The 21,831-nt window shown below is 43.0% G+C and overlaps 1 protein-coding gene across 1 annotated transcript; it reads right to left on the bottom strand.

The window, feature by feature from the left end:
* Positions 1 to 15,857: 15,857 nt before the first annotated feature.
* On the bottom strand, positions 15,858 to 21,614 carry LOC127043278 (trefoil factor 2-like). Its single transcript, XM_050937255.1, is given in 3 exon segments — positions 15,858 to 16,021; positions 21,203 to 21,319; positions 21,608 to 21,614. Coding segments are annotated over 3 exon segments (288 nt in total).
* Between the last annotated feature and the right edge of the window lie 217 nt (positions 21,615 to 21,831).

Genomic DNA, 21,831 nt, shown 5'->3' with positions numbered 1-21,831 from the left:
CATCTCTGAGGGTGAGATTTATCTGTATTCAGTTTCTTAGTGTATGAGGTGTAGGCTTGTGAGTTTTGTTTTATTTTGTTTGGTAACTTTGTTCTGTCTGTTATTACTTGAAATCACTTAAACCCTACTTTCTATACTTAATAAAATCACTTTTGTTTATTAATTAACCCAAAGTAAGAGATCCTGACTAGCTCAGTTGGTAGAGCATCAGACTTTTAATCTGAGGGTCCAGAGTTCACATTCCTGGTCAGGCAGAGGGACACTTCCCCCTCTAATATTCTTGGGGACTGGACTCAATGACCTCTTAAGGTCCCTTCCGGTCCTAGAATCTACTAATGCCTGGGGGAGCAAACAGCTGTGCAGACCTCTGTGTTATAGAGGGTGGACAATTTATGAGCTTACCTTGTATAAGCTTTATACAGAGTAACTACATTTATTTGGGGTTTGGATCCCCTTGGGAGCTGGTGTCTGGGTGCTTGAGACAGGAATACCTGCTGGTTTTCAGTTAAAGCCTGCAGCTTTGAGGGCATGGTTCAGACCTAGGTCTGTGTTGCAGCAGACTAGCATTGTCTTGCTCAACAAGGCAAGGTACTGAAGTCCCAAGCCATCTGGGGAAATGGGCTCAGAGGTAGTTTCAGCACATCAGATGACAGTCCCAATGGAGTCTCTATGACCAAACCCATCACACTCTCCACTCCAATATCCCAGTTATTAATGAAAATAGTGAATAGTGCCAGACTCAGGAGAGCCCACCGTGTGACCCCCCCTCATATGTTCTCCTAGTTTGACAGTGATACATTAATAACTGCTCTTTAAGTACATTTTTTCAAGCAGGTTTGCACCCATTTTATAGTAATTAGATCTAGACCATATTTCCCTAGTTTGTTTATGAGAAGGTCATGTGGGATGTGCCAAAAGTGTTACTAAAATCAAGATATATCACATCTACTTCTTCCCTTTCCTTCCCCCCCACAATCCATAGACAAATAACCCTGTCAAAGAAAGACATTTTGGTTGGTTTGGCATGATTTTTTCTTGACAAGTCCATGTTGGCTGTTCCTTATAATCCTATTATCCTCTAAGTGCTTACAGATTGATTGTTTAATAACTTGTTCTACTATCTTTCCAGGCATCAAAGTTAGGCTGCCTGATCTATAATTCCCTGGGTTCTCTTTATTTCCCTTTTTGAAAAAAGGTGTCATATTTGCCCTTCTCCAGTCCATTGGGACCTCACCTTCCCTACCGCTGTAGCAGGGGAAAGGCTCCAGCAAGAGAAATGCAGTGGGATTTGGGAGGCACTGCTTGGTAGGGGAATATGCTCAACAAGGACAAGTGCAGAGTCCTGCTCTTAGGACAGAAGAATGCCATGCACTGCTACAGGCTGGGGACTGACTGGCTAAGCAGCAGTTCTGCAGAAAAGGACCTGGTGATTACAGTGGATGAGAAGCTGGATATGAGTCAAGAGTGTGCCCTTGTTGCCAAGACGGCTAATGGCATATTGGGCTGCCTTTGTAGGAGCATTGCCAGCAGATTGAGGGACGTGATTATTCTCCTATATTCAGCACTGGTGAGGCCACATCTGGAGTATTGCATGCAGTTTTGGGCCCCCCACTACAGAAAGGTTTGGACAAATTGGAAAGAGTCCAGCAGAGGGCAACGAAAATGATTAGGGGGCTGGGACACATGACGTATGAGGAAAGGCTGAGGAAATTGGGCTTATTTAGTTTGCGGAAGAGTGAAGGGTGATTTGATAGCAACCTTCAACTACCTGAAGGGGGGTTCCAAAGAGGATAGAGGTAGGCTGTTCTAACTGGTGGCAGATGACAGAACAAGGAGCAATGGTCTCAAGTTGCAGTAGGTGAGGTCTAGCTTGGATATTAGGAAAAACTATTTCACTAAGAGAGTGGTGAAGCAGTGGAATGGGTTAACTAGGGAGGTGGTGGAATCTCCATCCTTAGAGGTTTTTAAGGCCCAGCTTGACAAAGCCCTGACTGGGATGATTTAGTTGGGGATTGGTCTTGCTTTGAGCAGGGGGTTGGACTAGATGATCTCCTGAGGTTTCTTCCAACTCTAATCTTCTATGATTCTATGGTTCTGGCATGTGTCTATTATATTCACCTAAGCAGTGCCTCACTGGCTCCATTGCTGTTTATACCTATGCTAGGGGGACATGTAGTGGCTGTACTCAAGTGTAGACCTATCCTATTTTACTTGAATATTCTTTAAAGTGCACTTTCCCTATTCTGGCTTTTGTTCCTTCCCTATTGTTGTTAATATTAATTGTGTTATGCATCTGGTCACTAAAATTTCAGAGTTCACTTTTTCTTCTGAATGAAGGTTGAGATTGATTTTATTTTAATCAAATTGATAGCCCTGTGCTGCTGTTAGCTTAACATGCGTGGTTTATGCAAGTCACTCCCTGTGCAACAAGAAGGGAATGTACTCCTAAATGTACATTTAATAGAACTGTACAGTAACTCCTCACTTAAAGTCATCCTGGTTAACGTTGTTTCAATATTAAGTTGCTGATCAATTAGGGAACATGCTCGTTTAAAGTTGTGAAATGCTCCCTTCTAATGTCATTTGGTAGCCGCCAGTTTTGTCCGCTGCTTGCAGGAAAAGCAGCCAGTTGCAGCTAGCTGGTGGGTGGTTGGAATCAGGATGGACCGGCAGCCCCCCTATCAGCTCCCCACTATCTGACTCTTGTAGTTGTTTGGACCTGTGCAGAGCAAGCGTTAAATGCCACCAAATCAGAATGGTAGCGTGTTACACCTACTTCACACTTACTAAATCTGATCATCTGGTCTTGCCAAACTTGTCCAATCCAGGATCCAAGCAAAAGGAGACACAAAAGGGGACTTTATGCCACTTTTTTGGTTCCCCAGTCCTGGGGCTGGTTTGTTTTGATTTCGGGCACTTTAGAGTAGCCTTTGCACTGATCTAAGCTGTGCCCAGTTAATTCTAACCCCAGAAGGGCTGTTCTGGCAATGTGGAATAGCAAGAGTTCAGGGGCACTCTGTATGCAGCCTCTTCCAGATGAGCATGTTCCTTATCATACTCCCAAATCAGTGTATAAAAAAGAAGTGTTGAGCTGGAGTAGATGGTCCAGAACTAGCAGGAGACTCTTCAGCTGTCTTGTTAAAGAATCTTGACTGTCCCTTTTCACCTCTGGTACAAAATGTCCAGGTCCAGGAGCTAGCCCAGTTCAAATAAGTGTGACTACACAAGATGCAAGGCAATTGAGAATCAGGCCCAGACCTTTAGGACAGGGGTTCTCAAATTGGGGGTCAGGACCCCACAGGGGGTTCTGAGGTTATTACATGAGGGGGTCACAAGCTGTCAGCCTCGACCCTAAACCCTGCTTTGCCTCCAGGATTTATAATGGTATTAAATATATAAACAAGTATTTTTAATGTATAAGAGGGGGTCACACTCAGAGACTTGCTGTGTGAAAGAGGTCACCAGTACAAAAGTTTGAGAGCCACTCACTGCTCTAGGAAGTGTAACCATAAATACATAATTATTATTGATGTCTATAAATGATAAAGCTATCTACTGGGTGACTTCAGTTTCAAATGTGGAAACTGGCTGGTTATTTCTGATCAGGCTATGCAATTGTTCCCAGCGTTGCATCTGAGAAATGAAAAGCTTAAAATGCCATTTCTTTATTTTCTTTCTCAACAATCACTGTGAGTTTTGTATAGGATAAAAGCAAAAAGATATGTCTGGTGTGTCAGTAGGTATTAATCACTTTTTCCAAGACATAGCTTAGAAAGCTGAATTTAAAGGCAGAGGACATCTGCAATGAGGGTATGACTGAAAGGATGGATTCCAAGCTCCAGTTCAGTACAAACATGGGCCCTGATCAACTCTGAGTCAAGGAAAAGATTACAGTGGGAAATGGAGTGAGCTCATGGCATTTTTTCCCATGACAGGGATCCTTTGTAAGTGCATATCCTAAAATCAAATCCAAGTGACATAGAATTGTATGACTAGTTCATCAGTTCTCTTCATTGAAACAAGTTTTGTTTGAGCATATCTATTGTTTGTGAAAAGTTCTGGCATGAAATCCCTGGAGACTAAAATCTCCAGCAGCATAGGTAGTAATATTGCATACTTGTCCATATTGCCCTATCCATGTGCTTTAACCATGATCTGGAGGAAGTAGCTGTAGGGGTGAGGAGGTAGTTCAGTCTCCTTGGTCTATTCAGTCCTTGTGTCTGTTAAGACAGCCAACAAAGTTATCAGTCAATGCCATAGGTGATGAGTTAGTCATGTGGATACATGTCCATTTGGAAATAGACTATGATCATGTAGGCCACAGAAAAGTCTTTAGCTGGTAACTTTAATTCATAACCAACTTAAGCTAGTTTCTTATTTTTGGTAATGTCTTAATTTGTACTATCTGTATTGACAATATGATGATGTATTTTTCTCCAGAACTATCAGTAATTGATTTCTCTTGGAAGTCAGAGAGAGAAATATCCACTTTCCAGGAAAGGGCAACCTATTTAGAGCACAAAAATACCAAAGAAGCATCTTGCAATTTTTGTTTTGCTGCTTTTATTGTTTCAGGTAGGTGCATGATACTAAAGTATAGTAAAAAGATTGCAGTGGTAAATTATGTCATTGTAAAGAAAACAGAGGGATCAGAAATGACCTGCATGAAAATCAGCATAATTACAGGTCACGTACATTGTACAGATGAGAGCACTTTGTCATTGTCATAATGAAGAACTCCATTGTGAGAAACACGTTTCTTGAGAAGATCCATTTTATAGTTGACATTCTGGGTGGAGAAGGAAAAAAATGAAAAAGGTAATGCACTGTGCAGTAGTCAATCTCAAACAATTTCAAAAAAACCCATTTCACAAACACTGTGACGACATTCTGAAAGTTTGGACTAAGTTTAATTTTCCCCTGTCATCAATAGAGGAAACAAATTAGTAACTGAACTCTAAATATTTTCACCAAGGGGTGCCAGATGGTGTTGAATAGGAAGGAAATGGAAAAATAAACGAGAGGGATAAACTGAAAACCACTTTAAACAAAATTCTCCTCAGCCTCCCAAATCCTCTCAATTTTCCCTCTGTTTCCTCATCTTCTTTCAATCTATCTACTAATTGTAGATGACTGATAAGCTCTCTAAAGCAGTCACATTTGTAACCTTCCATTTATCTTTGAAATCTACTGATGTACTAAAATGTAATTTCTGCTTCACAGTGTGGCTTCTGTACACATTGATATGTAAGAATGCATTTAGTCATATGGTACTTTTCATTCACAAGATGGTGAAGTCACAATGCAGCAGACAGCACCAAGACCTACCTTAGCATGACATTTAACTGATCACAGGAGTCCTCCTGAAAGTTGCTGTATTAACTTTAATGAAAGGGGAAGATGCTCAACATCTTGCAGAACTGGGATTTATACAAATAAAAGTCCGTCTGCCAGCACTGAAAAAACTGACATCCTTCACACACTTACCTTCTGCTGGAACCGGTTTGAAACACCAGGGGCTATCTGGGGCATCTGAATTAAAGCAGCATTGTCTTGCACTACATTCAATTTCAGTGATGCCTGCATACCCACAGTTTTCTCTTGCTTTTGGTTGCACATCACATTCACCGGGAGCTATTTAAAACAAAGTACAAGGTAAACAGCCTAACATATTTTTTATTAAATGACTATGCATCAGTTATTTAAGGAATTCAAAATGACACTTTCAGGCACATCAAGCACTTTCATAATCCTAAACAATGTATTACCTTAAATTTTAAATAGAGCCAGCTCAAAACAGTCCCTCAGCATGGGACCCAGTAGTGAAATGGGTTATTTCCTTAGACTTATACTGCAGAAGAAATATGTTCAAATTCACAATTTAAATGCATCTAGTGTTCTGAGACTGCTGAATATTTGCTCTTAGCACTATGACACCACTACACAGCTTTGCACAATTGGCAGTCTTTCTCCAAAAGAATCCTCCAGCACAGTGACAGTGAGCATTACTGTACAGTAGTTTTACTTCACTACAAAAATTATACAACTACTGGTAGTACAAAGTTGTAATTGTAAAATACTAAGAGCCAAATTCTAGCTGTCAGTAGAACCCCAGGCAAGTACCCCCAAGATGAATTTGTCCCTAATTTTGTAGCTGATACAAAGAACCCAGTTCTGATCTCACATTGCTGTAAATTGAAAGAAACTGCACTGAAATCGATGGAGTTATATTTGCAAAATCCTAGTGAAAAATGAGAGCAGACTGGGCAAAAGAAATGCAAAAGTGGGAACTGGTTTACTATATCAAGTACTTTGCTTAAATCATCTAATATCATGGATGTAAAAACTAGTCCTTTTTAGTTTTTGTTTATTTGAAATTGTTTTCTTTCTACTTTACTTAGTGGGAGCGGCGTGCTTTCCAGACTTCAGGTCTGAAATGCCTAGACTCTCTTGAGACTTGAATCTTGACACGATTCTCTTACCCTTTCTAGACAGTAAATTCTGTGTAGCTGGAATCTTGTCTTTGTTCATGTTTTGTAAAGCATAGTGTACATGTATGGTGCTATATAAGTATTTAAGACACACTCACAACCTGGTTTTGAGGAGCAGGCCCTTTTCGAAAGCTGGGTGGATTTCCAGAGAGGGGTCCATCCAAATTCATGGGACAAATAGGCACAACCTGGTTCTGTAGCTCTTAAGGCCTGATCTTGCCCATTGAAGTCAATAAAATTTGCTATTTACTTTAATGGGAGCATGATCGGGGCCTCAAGAAAAGCTTTTTGAGGTTTACATAATAAGGATTTTGCAGTACTATGTCTTATAAATTTGTGTATTAAAATTCCTTGTATTTTTAACAATATTAATATAACTAAAAATCTGAAGTATGTAAATTATATATTCTGGTTTATATACTTTAGAATGCATTTAACTGGGACCATGAAAATGGACTAGTCAGTCTAGCATGAAGTCCTTTAGGGGCCTCACTGTTGCTAACCTATATTCATGGAAGGCTTTCGGATAATATGGGGATGGGCAGCAGTATAAAATTCTAAGAAGGCTCCCCTTTTGCCTATCTGCTTCTCCTACAATAGAACAATGTTGCAGTGTTTGGAATGCTGGAAGCTTAAATCCTAAACAAGAACTGTTTATAAATTTGTAAAATTGTGCAGTAATTTCCAATAAGATTTGCAAAATCTTAATTCTGGTTCTAAAGTAACTGACTTTTTTTCTTTAAATAAAATTAACTCCATAGAAAAATAAGATCCTACATATGAGTATGTAAAACATGCTTCACTGATTTTTGCTCTGTTGCAAATTCTGTATTCTCTTTTGTGAGCAGCTGGCCAAGTATGCACATGCAAGGGGCCCAAAGACTACATTTTGTATATTTTGGGGACCTGGATGGTCATCTTTTTATCATATAGATCTCTTTTGTAAGCAGTGCCATCAAACACTGCTGCAAAAGGACTCTCCAATACAAAAACATGAGCAAAGCTCTTGAAAGAAGTGCTATATGCTGCTAATACACTAGGCAGTGCGCCTTGCAACTAGGCCATATTATGTCTAATTCTTCCAGGTCTATTTTTCCCATCTCTGGGATAATTTTTTTCCCTGGACACCAACAGCTTCCAATGAAGTCAGCAGAACTCTGCACAAATATCCAGATCAAAATTGGGCCTTATGTGGACAAATCTCTCCAGATAAAAAACATTATTGTTAGAAGTACAGACCCACATCTAGTTATCTCTGCATGACAGAAAGAAACATAATTTATTAGATCTCAAACGTCTTTGCTCTCTCCTTCCCACTCATGCCAAGAAAAATATCAGAGGGGTCCTAATTTTCATTCTTTCCCATTTGTAGCCATAACAAAGCTGAAGCACAAAGATGTACTAAGTTTTACATCTCAACATAACATTAGAACAATTAACATAAAAGTTTCTTAATATTTAACATTACTGAAATTCTAAAGCAGGACCTTTGAGAAATACCTTATTTAACAATACTCAGAATTAGTGTTGATTAATTTCAGGTGGTTTGAGCTTATGCCCTGAACATGATATTTTAAACATGCACTTACGCAGCAAGGCATTGCTGAGCCCCACAATGAGGGAAATGGTCAGTAACCAGAACACCTTATTTCCCATTGCAGTCTTCAGTGTTCAGTCTTTAGGAAGAGTGTGAGTCTACGGATGAAAGTGTCCCCAGAGGGTTTTGTTTTATAGCAGTTTTATTTGCTCAAATAGTTTCAAATAACATTTATCTATTGAGGCATTTTTGGCAGTTCTCTCCATTTATCTCTTTTTGATTAAACCATTTCCTAGCCCATACAATGTCCAGTGAAGTGATAAGTATTTGAAAGTGGGAAAATGCTGGTGTAGATATAAAGCTTTGTTTAAGGCTTATGTGGCAATCAGGTTTTACATTCCGCACTGGCAACCTAACCTTATCAGAAACAAGTCGATACTCTGTCATGGGTGTGTTCTGCCAATTTCAGTATCAATTATTTTTAATATTAAAAAAGTGATATTTTGGCAAGCCACCAAGATGCAGATTTTTAAAAGGACATAAGTGTTGCTGTGCTCAGCGTTGCAAAGCTTAATAGATTTAGGAGCATAAAGACCATTTTCAAAAGTGATTTAGGCTCCTAAGAGCCTAAATCCCATCAACTGTCAATGGGATTTTGGTGCCTAAGAGCCTAAATTAGATGAGTGCTGCAACACTTAAATATTTGGGCCTCAGTGTCCATATGTCTGGGACACTAGTTCTATTCTATATGGCTTCTTATACCACCCTCATCACTGTAGTATCTGAGCACTTTCTGGTAGTGCATAATTCAGGGTTAAGGGGGAAAAACTGAAAAGCAGATGAAATTTATGTACGACTTTTAACAGTTTTCTCACTTCAGAACTGAGGCCTGTTTAGTAAGGTACTTAAGCGCATGCCTGACTTCAATCATATGGTAGCTCCCATCTACAATAGACTACCTATCTGTAGCGCTTCGGGCTCCTGCTATACATATAAAGAAGACTGGAGGAGAAGCAGAGTTGCACTTCCTTCCTCCACACAGTCAGAATAAAACCAGCAACAAAACATCTGAAAGAGGAAGCAGTTTCTGTATAGTTCATTGGTTCTTTCTTTCTTTCTATTTCCAGATAATTATCTCTCAAGGCTTATCTAAATGGCATAAATCCAGGCCTTATTTTTTAAAATGTCACACTATTGATAACTGCAGATGCTACATAATCCAGAAGGACTGACAAAGGCTCAGCTAAGGCCCAGCACTGATGGCTAAGATTCAGCATAAGTAACCCTTTTAAAATAATGATTAAGGCTAGGATTTAGTCACTGGTATTCAAAAATTCAGGCCCTGACCTGTCCATGACTTGTACTAAAAATACCTATGATTAAATCTGTGCAGGGGGAGAAGGGGAGAGGGGCTGCTGGAGAGATATGGGGGGTCACCGGGGAGGGGGGAATGGGGGAGCCGCTGTTGGGAGGGCACCCAGGGCCAGTGGTACCAACTGCCAGGGCCACGGACCGCGGTCACTCCAACAGGCCAGGGACCACTGCCAGGGCCAGCGGACGGCTGCTGCTCCGGCCGCCCCAGGTCTGCTGCCTGGGGCCTGGAGCAGTGGCTGGTGTGGCAGCCCTGGGGGCCACCTGAGCAGCTGGCCCTGGAACTAGCTGCTTGGGCAGCCATGGGGTCAGTCACATTGGCTGCTACAGAAGTCACAGAGGTCCCAGAAAGTCATGGGATCCCTGACTTCAGGGACCTCCGTGACAGGCACACAGCCCTAATAATGATCAATAACATCATTGTAACAGTGAAGTGTTTGGGGCAACTGAGGAACAGAATTTAAGTGACTCACTTATGGTTACGTAGGAAATCTGGGGCAGAGCTGAGGACAGAACCCCTAACAGACTCACACATTGTCCACTGGACCACATTGCCTCTCATAAAATTATTTCAAATCTCAGGTTTTAGGCTAATTGCAAAATAAGATTAAAGTGCTCACTCACCTTTTATAAAGTGCTCTGAGATCTGCAGATGATAAAGCAGTGTGTAAATGCACAGAATTAGTGTTAGCTATATATATATCAGATGTAAGAAGACAAACCAGAAACAAACAACTTGCTTGAGAAAAACTGTGGCCAGGTAGATTAAGTATTTGGAATAAAGCAGAATGAGCCCTGATGCTTAGGGTATGTCTACACAGCAAAGAAATACCCACAGCTGGCCCATGCCAGCTGACTCGGAGGTCACAGGGTCAGGCTGCAGTCATGTTTCATTGTTGTGTAGACTTTGGGGCTTGGGCTGGAGGCATATGAATAAGTAGTAGAGTGACATCAACGATAAAAAACATAGCAAAGTGTTCTTTTGCATTTAAATTTTCTGAATTTGCTGCAACTTCTTTTCTCCCACCCAGCAGGAAGGAAACTAGGAAAAGAAATAATGAGCAACTATGTATTCCTGTGTAGTAGCTAATGCTGATGGTCACCTGGCTACTAATGGCTAGAAAAGCCCGAACAGCCATGATCTGTTTAAGGCACAGGTGCAGCTCATTACCAAATGGGTAATCATCTGAGGCACAGGAAGCAAGTTAAAAACCACCTTGGGAGCTCAGAGAAGCTCTAGAAAAGAGACCTAAAATGAGAGGCTGGTAATAGTGTTTTGGAGTAAAAGCTTTGACTTTATTTAGGGCTCTGGTGAGCCAGAAAATAAGAATGCCATTTCTTGAAAAATTTTGAGGTGTTAACATTTGTTTTCATTCTGCATCAGAACAAAACTCAGACCTTTCAAAATGTTTCTCCGATAGTCTAGTGGTTAGGAGATTCAGCTAGGATGTGGAAGACCCAGGTTCTAAGTCCTCTTTATTATTTGTATTGTATAAGTGCATAGGCGTTCCAGTCATGACCAGGCCCCATTTTGCTAGGCCAGAGGTGTAGCTAGGACAGAAAAACTGGGTGGGCAGGCAGAGATGGGAGGTCTGTCTCCGCCGGCCCTTACCTCTCAGCAGGCACCAGAAGATGAGGCTGTGGGGGCAGAGGGGGGCCCTTCTGGGGCTCAAGATCTGTCTGACCCTTCATCCCTGCTTGGTGTCAGTCCGTCCATCCAGCTGGCCATGTCCCTCTCCTGCCAGCACTGTGTGCTGCTGCTCCAGTCTCTGGCCCTAGCGCTAGCCATGCCTAAATCCACATCCATGAAGCAGACCCTGCCTGGAGTGACTTGCTCCCTTCCATCCTGTGGATCTGGGGGCTCCAGCCCAAATTTGTGTGGGTCTGGATGCTAAGTGGGTGGCCCTGGCCCAGCCATGGTGTAAGCAAAAGCCTGATGGGAAGAAATTGTCTCAGAAAAAATTTGTACTCCATTTTGCTAGATTTGAATTTGTAAGATATTGTTCTGCGTTTACTTTTTGCTGATTGTGTTAACATTTGTTCTTAGAAGGATAGAAGTTTTATGGCTTTAATTGCCTTATTTACTGTTTGGTGTGAGTGAAGAATGTACAATACTTAACTGAGAAAGGACAACTGGGCTGGATGGTCAAGAAGGGAGTGGAGGAGTCAAGAGGCACCAACTTGATTATCCATCATTTGGATAGCAGATTGACAACCCAAAAGCCAAGGCATACACCCCAAGGACGAGATAAGGAGTTGAGCCAAAAGGACAGATAAGAAACAGCTGTGGATCTTCCTGGTAACAACTCAAAATAATGTTAATTAAAGCAACTTTGAATACCTCGTGATTGACAGCTCCGGTGTGACACAGCAAGGTCCATAGACTAGTGTGGGAACTGATCATTGTAAAAGAAAGGTGTATTGCCATGGGACTTTGGGTTAGTTCTACATCAACATCAGAGCTTCGAATGCATTTGACAGAGGCCCGGCTCCCCTCCCTTGTGTGCAGTTTCAGCTGGCTGCTGGAACTGACCAAGCAACACTGAGGACTGGTAACTATACAATCCAGCTGCAGAACTGTGTGTGTGGGAGAGAGAGAGAGAATGGAAGAATGTGATTTTAATGCTCAAATTGTACTCTCAATAAATGCGGCACGTTGCCTTATCCCCTTTAAAAAGATTCCGTGTGCTTCTTATAAGCCCCTGTGCTAGGCATTGTAGAAACCTAGAACAAAAGACAGTCCCTGCCCCAAAAAGCTTACAACTGACGTATAAGAGACAACAGATGGATGCAGATGGACAGACATGAAACAATGAGACAAAATTGGTCAGCATGATAGGCAGTGGTCTCAGCACATTGTCAACATTGTCAAGTTTTTTGTAGATATCATATCAAAGCAGAATTTTAAGGAGGGATTTGAAAGAGAAAAATGATTTGGCTTTGGAGACATTTACAGGGAGCTCTCCCAAGTGTGAGATGCTGCACAGGAGAAAGCGCAAAGGTGCATTAGATGGAGGCTGGTATCATGGGCTGATCAGAGGTGCAAGTTGACCTTTGAATACAGAATGAGAGATAATAGATCATGAAAGGCATAGAAAATGAAGATAAGTAACTTATGTTTGATATGACAATGAAGAGGGAGCCAGCAGAAGGATGTGAAGAGAGGCCATGGTCAAAGCAATGGGCTAGGAAAATAATCTCTGCAGCCGTATTTGGAATGGTTGTGAGTGGGGCAAGAGTGCATTTGTCCTGGCCTGAGAAAAGGATGTCGTAGTATCGAGATACAAGGTGAGTACAAGGTGGATAAGAGTTTTAGTTTTAGAAAAGAATAGGATCAGCGACATTATATGGAAAGAATTGGCAAAACGTAGGGCTCATCTACACAGAGAAGTTAGTGCAGAATAAACTAAAGCGTGAATGTGAAGTGCAATAGCTATTCCACACAAACTCCCCATGTGACACTCTTATTCCACATTAAAAGTGTCTTTCTGTGGTTTAGCTTAGTCTGCAAAACCCCTGGTGAGTTCTAGAGAGAGGTCTGAGTAAAAGCTGATGCCCGGGTCACAGTCCTGAATGACAGGCAAGGCAATGGTATTGTCCACAGTGATTGAGGAAAGAAGTAGTGGAGTGAGTTTCAGAGTGGGGGAAGCTTAAGAGCTCTGTTTTAGCCATCTTGAGCTTGAGCTGACAGCTGTGAGGAGATGTCGGAGAGACAGGCTGAGATTTTAGTTTGGACAGAAGGAGTCGGGTCTGCAGCAGAGAGGTATATTTGAGCCATCTTCATAGTCTTGAATGTATATTTGTGGATATAGTTACCCAGAGATCACAAGTAGAGGGTGAAGAAGAAGGGACCATGGGCAGAGTCCTGTGAACTCCCCCACCCTCCTTCCCACACACAACTATCCATTTGCTTTCAATGTCATCAGATATCTTTTCATTTCGGATATTAGACCATAGTTTCTATCTGTAGAATTAAGTCATTTAGCGTTGCAGGGGTTGGGGGAGTCCTCCAAGTGTTGCTAGTTAGGTACCTAAATAAGTGGTTTGATTTTTTTATCATTATTATTTTATTTTATTTTAAAGAGGGGCCGAACATCCACAGCTCACACTAGTTTGTGGGTATTCTATATCTCTATAAACCAGGCTGGTTATTAAGTGCCCTGAATGTGGATTTAGCTGTCTGACCATAGGCACCCTACTTTGAAAATTTGGGCTTAAATGACACTTAAGTTTTTAAGCCTGTTGCCTGCAGATAATACTATCCTCACCGTACAGAAAAGAGTCATTCAGACTGTCACAAAAACTCTAGAAGAGCTGTGTGTTGCTCAAAAGCTTGTGCCTTCCACCAACAGAAATTGGTCAAATGAAAGATATTACTTCACCCACCTTGTCTCTCTCACCTCTTGGGATCAACGTGGTTACAATAACACTAACACTATGATTTAAAGGTACATTTTATTTTTGTAAACAAGCAAGAATGATACATATTTCAAATACCAAAGTGATGGGAACCATACCCATCTACTTAGGTGGTAGAGACTATACTTGAGTGATTGCTTGTGTGAGAGTCCAGCTCCCTCTGGATGACGCCAATGAGTAATTCTGACCTTAATGATACAGTAGTTGCAGCTACTCGGCAGGTTTCTAGACCAAGTCACCTGTACTTGTTACCAATAGACCACCTCCACCTCTCTCCTGCTTGTCTCTTCTAATGAGTTCCCTGCCTGAACCTTTCGCAACTAACTTGAGGGCAGTTTATAGTTTTCATATGAATGAAAGGCTAGGCTCCACCGCTGTCTGCTAACTCATGTGAAAACTACATACTGCTTTGTCTTCACTAGGATTTTTTCTCAAGTTATTTAACTTGAGTTAAGAACATGCTGGGGTCATGGAAAGTAGTCCTGGGTTTACAATGGTGCCAGTGGTGCCATGGAGCCGGGCCCATGCTCAGAAGGGACCCCACCCTGCTCCACTTGCAATGCATCCCGAGACCCCACCAGCCCACTGCCTTCCTCACACCAACCACTTGCTCCTCTTGGTCTGCCCACCAGCCAGCCTAGGGCTCCTCTCCACCCCTGACCCCACCAGCCGCTCCTGTTAAGAAGTAGATCCAAGACAGGAATGACCCGGAAATCAGAATTATTACAGAGTATAAACCAGAAGATTTAAACAAATTCTTTCTTCAGTGATTCTATTGACAGAAGTTCCTGGTGTATGTTCCTGGAGTAGATTTTCTTTAACAATCTAGAGTAGAAAAAAGGGGAAACCAATATTGAAAGGGTCAGATTTTCCCATCAAGTCCAGAGGTCAATGAAAATTATTTTTCTGAATCACAAAGGAGCAAAGCTATGACAAATTGAAAGGTGTGTATTATGCAATTGTTCAGCTCAACAGTCCCCTTTTACACATGCTCAGATGACTGAACACAGTTCAGTTGATCTATGAGAAGGAGTATATCAAGATTTTCTTTTTCTTTAGTTCTGTTATGTCCAAGAAGTGACTAAGATCAAAGCAGAGACCCTGACAGTGGAAATTGCATGAAGACTGGGATGCCACAACTGGAATCTGCCCTTGTTGTGGGATTTCTGCTGATGGCTACTGGAGGACACAGGATACTAGCTGTGGAGGGCCAATAGCAGAAGAATAGTACCATATGTACATATAGCAAAACGAAACCAATATATGACATTTATCTGTGTAGGCAAAAGATAACTGTGACGCCCATGCAATAATTATTCTCTATTTTTCAGGTTAATGAAGATAGACACTTCACTACAGCTAGCTGAAAAGATATTCTAATGAAAAACTGCAAACATTTTTAAACATTTTTTTTGTTATTATTCCTCACACTACTCTCAAATTCACAACCAGCGTTAAAGCTGGTCAAAAAAAATAGTCAAAATATTTTCCAATGAAAATGTTCATGGAAATTATTTAGATTTTTAATTAAAATTAAATTAAATTTCCCACTGATGTTAATGGGAGTTGGCTCATGCCATATGTAAGGGTATCCTCTCCACATTACACAGTCTTGGATATTTTGAGTTAGGCATGCATAGTCCACTAAAAATGAGTCACAGAATATTAGAGTTGGAAGGGATTTCAGGAGGTCACCTAGTCCAACCCCCCTGCCCAAAGCAGGACCAATCCGCAAATCCCTCTTACAAGGATTGAACTCACCACCCTGGATTAATGGGCCAATGCTCAAACCACTGAGCTATCCTTCCCCCTACTACTATTATGTGATAGCCGATTAAGGATAAACCATGCTGTGCAGCCTGTGAGTGTATGTGTATAAGAGAGACAGAACACCACATAAAGGAAGGACTCATTAAGTTCTGCAGAAAAGGGATTTGCCAGCGTCATACGAAGCATAATGCAGGCCGGGAAAGAACACAGCATCACTCTCCACTACCATTTGTTTCATGTATTCAAGCAATAGGATAATTATACACATTTCATAGAAGTATGTTATCTTTTTTTATTCGAGGATGGAAACACCAGGGTACACTTGGGTATTCTGAATCAAAACAACAGCCCTTAGTTTGTCATTATTTTTCTGAAATGCCTGAATAACCATGGTTCTTTCTTTCCTTTATGTCCATAGCACATTCACATGTATCTGTTCATGGTTAGTTTTCAGTACTCTGCTCATTCAAATTTTTAGCATTTATCTCATACGCTTTCAGAAATTGAACTTCATTGTTCTCTAAAAAATGGGAACACCTAGATTTAAGCATCCTACCAGTTGAAAAACTAAGAAATTGAGAAATGAAATCTCAGTTCTTGCAGTAAAAGCTGACAAACTATAATATTGTAGAGTGGGATTTTCAAAAGGGCCTAAGAGAGTTGGGTGCCTATCTCTGATTGCTTTAGTACATAGAATTGTTAACAGCAGCCAGTAGAGGTGAGAGTTGAAATCATGCTCATCTCAATTCCAGTGTAATCCACCTTCCATCACTAAACTACAAGTACTGAGCTCCCTCCTTCCACTCACGGAGCAGTGCTGTGACTGGGCTTGGCAGCAGAACACACTTCCTGATTCAGCAGAAATGTGAAACCATGACAAATCCAGCACGCTTGAGAGCTTTGCTGCTTCTTTTTCCTGCCTGTTTTCCCAGGAAAATTCCTGTTCAGAGTAATTTACCTGGTCCCATGGCTCACAATAAGTCTGGTATTCTTAAAGACAAATCTTGGGAGTCATACTTCTCAATATTGAAATCCCTTGGGCTATCGTAAGACACAGGATTTCCACAAACTCTGTTAAAGAAGGAAGCTAACAGTGTTGGCTTATAAAGTTATGCTTGGCTAGGAATAGTCACTACAAAGGAAGGGAGCGATAAGACTGAGTTTTTCTGTACTACGTGTGCTGGACTACTGGATCTTTATTATTCTGGTGTACTTGATATTACGTTTTCATTTATCAATGGCATATAAAATGCTATGAATAAATGAATAATAGATATTATCAGCATGTTACAAACATGATTAGTGTTATGGATGGTTATAAACACATCAGCAGAAGTTGTTACAAGACAAGGTCATAAACTAATGATCTGTTGGACTTCAACAATGTCTAAAAATGGATTAACCCTTTGTAATCAGAGAGATCTCTGGTACCATCTTCCAGGTGATGCATAGTGTAACTCTAGGAGCTTGACCTGCTGGGTTTCCTGGCCTGGAATGAGAAACTACATTTTGGGAGAGAGGTTCACTGAGAAGGGACAGAGGCTGCCCATTTAATAACAATTTCCTGACAATGCTTCTAATTACTGGGCATGAGACAGTTTCTACTTCAGGAAAGGTTTGATCATTAAAACTTTCACTGGTGAAGCTACAAATGCTACAGTTGCCTTTTCGATAGTCAGTATCTCTAAGAGAGAGCAGAACTTTGATGTAAGGAGGAAACACTGGAAGCCAAGAGTATTTCCCATAGGGCTTGGCTACACTGGAGAGTTGCAGCGCTGTAAACCCACCACCAGCGCTGCAACTTACTCACCGTCTACACTTGCAAGGCACATACAGCCCTGCATCTCCCTGGCTGCAGCGCTGGTTGTACTCCTGCTCTTCCTCGGGTATAACAATTGCAGCACTGGTGATGCAGCGCTGCTCATCAAGTGTGGCCACCAAAAGCGCTGTAATTGGCCTCCAGGGTATTAGGAGGTATCCCAGAATGCCTGTTCAGCCACTCTGCTCATCAGTTCAAACTCTACTGCCTTGGCCTCAGGTGACCCGCCCTTTAAATGCCCTGGGAATTTTAAAAATCCCCTTCCTGTTTGCTCAGCCAGGTGTGGAGTGCAATCAATCAGTGACCATGCCTCCACACGCCAAATGAGCCCCAGCATGGAGCAATGACGAGTTGATGGACCTCATCAGTGTTTGGGGGGAGGAAGCTGTGCAGTCACAGCTGCGCTCCAGCCGTAGGAATTACAATACCTATGGGCAGATCTCAAGTGCCATGCTGGAAAGGGGCCATGACCGGGACGCGGTGCAGTGCAGGGTTAAAGTAAAGGAGCTGCGGAGTGCCTATTGCAAAGCCCACGAGGGAAACCGCCGCTCAGGTGCTGCCCCCACGACCTGCCGTTTTTAGAAGGAGCTGGACGCGATACTTGGGGGTGACTCCACTGCCAATCCAACGACCACGATGGACAGTTCAGAGCAGGGAGAGGAGAGGGAGGTGGAGGGGGGGGAAGAACTGAGAGTGAGGGTACTGGGGTGGGGGGCGACACCCCGGAGTCCCAGGAGGCATGCAGCCAGGAGCTCTTCTCAAGCCAGGAAGAAGCTAGCCAGTCGCAGCAGCTGGAACTTGTTGGTGAAGAAGAAGCAGAGGAGCGGGTTCCCTGTAAGCAGCTTTTATTTTCATGATGGAAATGTTTCAGGAGAGGAGGCAGGGGTTATGGCTGCATGCATGCATGCCTAGATGTGGAATAGCCCATTGATGTGGTCTATCATGTCGCAGTAATCGGCCTCGGTAATCTCTTCAAAAGTTTCTGCCAAAGCATGGGCAATGCGCTTGCGCAAGTTTATAGGGAGAGCCACTGTGGTCCTTGTCCCAGTCAGGGTAACACGTCCACGCCACTGTGCCACAAGGGGTGGGGGTCCATTGCTGCACACAGGCAAGCTGCATAGGGGCCACGGCAGAAACTGCATTGCTGTAGAAGACTCTCCCTTGCTTCCCAGGTGACCCGCAGCAGTGAGATACCTTCCAGGATTAACTCCTGTGGAAAATGTAGGGATAGTGTTCAATGTAGGTCCCCCTGCAGCTCTTTGCTTTCCCCAAAGCACAGAAAGCCCAGTGCAGCCCCGAACCAATCAGTCCCCCTTCCCAGGTGACCTGCAGCAGTGAGATAGCTTCCAGGATTGATTAACTCCTGCACTCATTCCCCCTTATTCACCATGTCTTCACTGCTGAGGGCTCTCTGTGCTCTGTTTGGTATATGGAAAATATGCTAAAGTGAGACTGTAAACTCCTTCACTGTGATTATACACAATGCTGCCTCTCTGTTAAATGTTTCAATTTTTGTCTTTCTAATAACAGTGTCCTTGACTACTATTACTACTTGACTGGCCGTATCAGAGACTGCTGAAAGGCTACAGAACCTGAGGAAAAAGCCACGAAAAAGCAAAGAAGATATGGTGAAAGCAGCTATGAATCAGTCTGCCAGAGAGAGTAAGAAGCTGTAGGACTCGAGAGAAAAAATGAAGCACTGGAGGGAAAGAGAAAGCAGGAGAAAGGCATTGGCTAAGAAGAAAAGCACGAAGCAGCTGACAAGCCTCCTGGCACGCCAAACGGACTGTATCCAGTCACTTCTAGCCATGCAGACAGAGCACTACTGTGCTGCCTCCCGCCCCCAAAGCTCTCTCTCTTGTTCCCCAATGTCAGCTCAAAACCCCCTTCTCCAGCATCCAGGTTCTTACCACCACCAGCTGCTCCCAACACCTGTAAGTTCACCTACCAGCCCTGAGAACTACGACCCTTACCCTCTGCACTCAACCCCCATCACCATGCAGCATTTTCATCCTGAAGTGCAGCAGTCATTGCACAGTACTCCAGGCAGGACATATTCAAACCTCTGACTGTACAGTCCACCACCCTACCACCCTGCCCTTTTATTTACTTTCTTTTCAATAAATGATTTCTTGGCTTTTAAAACAGTTTTTATTATTGCAGAAAGTGAAAGATACCGTAGCCAAAGGAAAAAAGAGGCACTGCAAATCATTGTAACCACTGCACTTCACTCCCGTGCAAGGCACCAAACATTACTGTTGGCTTTCAGCCTCAAATTCCTCCCTCAAGGCATCCCTAATCCTTGTAGCCCTGTGCTGGGCCTCTCTAGTAGCCCTGCTCTCTGGCTGTGCAAATTCAGCCTCCAGGCGTTGAACCTCGGAGGTCCATTCCTGACTGAATGTTTCACCCTTCCCTTCACAAATATTATGGAGGGTACAGCACGCGGATATGACCGCAGGGATGTTGCTTTCCCCCAAGTCTAGCTTCCCATACAGAGATCGCCAGCGCCCTTTTAAACGGCCAAAAGCCCACTCCACAGTCATTCGGCACTGGTTCAGCCTGTAGTTGAACCGGTCCTTGCTCCTGTCAAGCTTCCCTGTATATGGTTTCATGAGCCAAGGCATTAACGGGTAAGTGGGGTCTCCAAGGATTACAATGGGCATTTCAACGTCCCCTAATGTGATCTTCTGGTCTGGGAAAAAAGTCCCGGCCTGCATCTTCCTGAACAGGCCACTGTTCCAAAAGATGTGTGCATCATGCACCTTTCCAGGCCAGCCTGTGTAAATGTCAATGAAATGCCCACAGTGATCCACAAGCGCCTGGAGAACCGTAGAGAAATACCTCTTCCGATTAATATACTCGGATGCTAGGTGGGGTGGTGCCAGAATAGGAATATGCATCCCATCTATAGCCCCTCCACAGTTAGGGAAACCCATTTGTGCAAAGCCATCCACAATGTCCTGCACGTTCCCCAGAGTCACGGTTCTTCTTAGCAGGATGCGATTAATGGCCCTGTAAACTTGCATTAACACGATTCCAATGGTCGACTTAACCACTCCAAACTGATTCCCGACCGATCGGTAGCTGTCTGGAGTTACCAGCTTCCAGATTGCAATAGCCACCCGCTTCTCCACTGGCAGGGCAGCTCTCAATCTTGTGTCCTTGGGCCGCAGGGTGGGGGTGAGCTCCTCATACAGTTCCATGAAAGTGGCTTTTCTCATCCGAAAGTTCTGCAGCCACTGCTCGTCATCCCAGACTTCCATGACGATGTGATCTCACCACTCAGTGCTTGTTTCCCGAGCCCAAAAGAGGCACTCCATGATGCTGAGCATGTCCGTTACTGCCACAAGCAATTTAGTGTCACACGCGTCAGGCGACTCGATATCATCGTCAGACTCCTCACTGTCACTTTAGAGCTGAAGGAATAGCTCAACTGCCAGCTCGGGCTCCATTTCCCACAGAAATCGCGCTGCACAGAAACCACTGGGAGACTCATGATGGTGCCAAACGTGGATAGAAAAACAGTGACTGCTGGGATGTGAAGCAATGCACCATGGGACATTGGGACAGGAAGCAGAATGACCTGCACCCTTCCGTCCGCTTCCCACAACCCATGGCACCAAAATGGGACGAGGTGCTCTGTGGGATAGCTGCCCACAATGCACCACTCCCAACAGCGCTGGTAGCGGTCAGTGGGGCCACACTGCAGCACTGTCCCTACACAGCTGTACAAAGACAGCTGTAATTCCCAGCGCTGCACACTTCCAAATGTAGCCAAGCCCATAGATACATTACCTGGCTTTGAGTAGGGAATGAATCGCCAGGGAACACCTTTGATGCTTGCATCAAAACAGCATCTCTTTGTCTGGCATTCCACAGCATTGATTCCCAGCTTTCCACAGTCCTTTCTCTCTTACTGCACACTGGCGTTTGGCTGTTTGCAACAAAGTTCAGGTTACTGTATTTTTCTTTCCCTTCCTCCTCCCCATAAATGCTTATTTTTAATCCATACTCCATCAATTTCCACTGGACTATCTATGGGATAGTCTGACATATACAGTTTTGCAGCTATAAATTCTCCATAACTCCATATTTAATTTGGTTCTTAAAACCCCATCTGTTAGAATAAAGATACTGAGAATGCAGATCTCACTTCTCATGATAGAGGACCTGTAAACATTTTGGTTGTTGGAAAGTTACCTTGCATTCGCACGAGTGAATTAATTTCAGTATTTCTACTGTGACCAAAATGCACTTTATAATTTACTTGATTACACCACAGATAAGAGCTTTGCCTAATGGCTTAATGTGAGAGCTTCTCCCAGCTATAAGAACAGGAGTACTTGTGGCACCTTAGAGACTAACAAAGTTATTTGAGCATAAGCTTTCATGGGCTACAGCCCACTTCTTCAAATGCATAGACT

This window comes from Gopherus flavomarginatus, chromosome 1 (assembly GCF_025201925.1).
Source record: "Gopherus flavomarginatus isolate rGopFla2 chromosome 1, rGopFla2.mat.asm, whole genome shotgun sequence".
Classification (NCBI taxonomy): domain Eukaryota; kingdom Metazoa; phylum Chordata; order Testudines; family Testudinidae; genus Gopherus; species Gopherus flavomarginatus.
The sequence above is the reverse complement of the archived record's forward strand: the minus strand, read 5'-3'. Positions and strand labels throughout refer to the sequence as shown.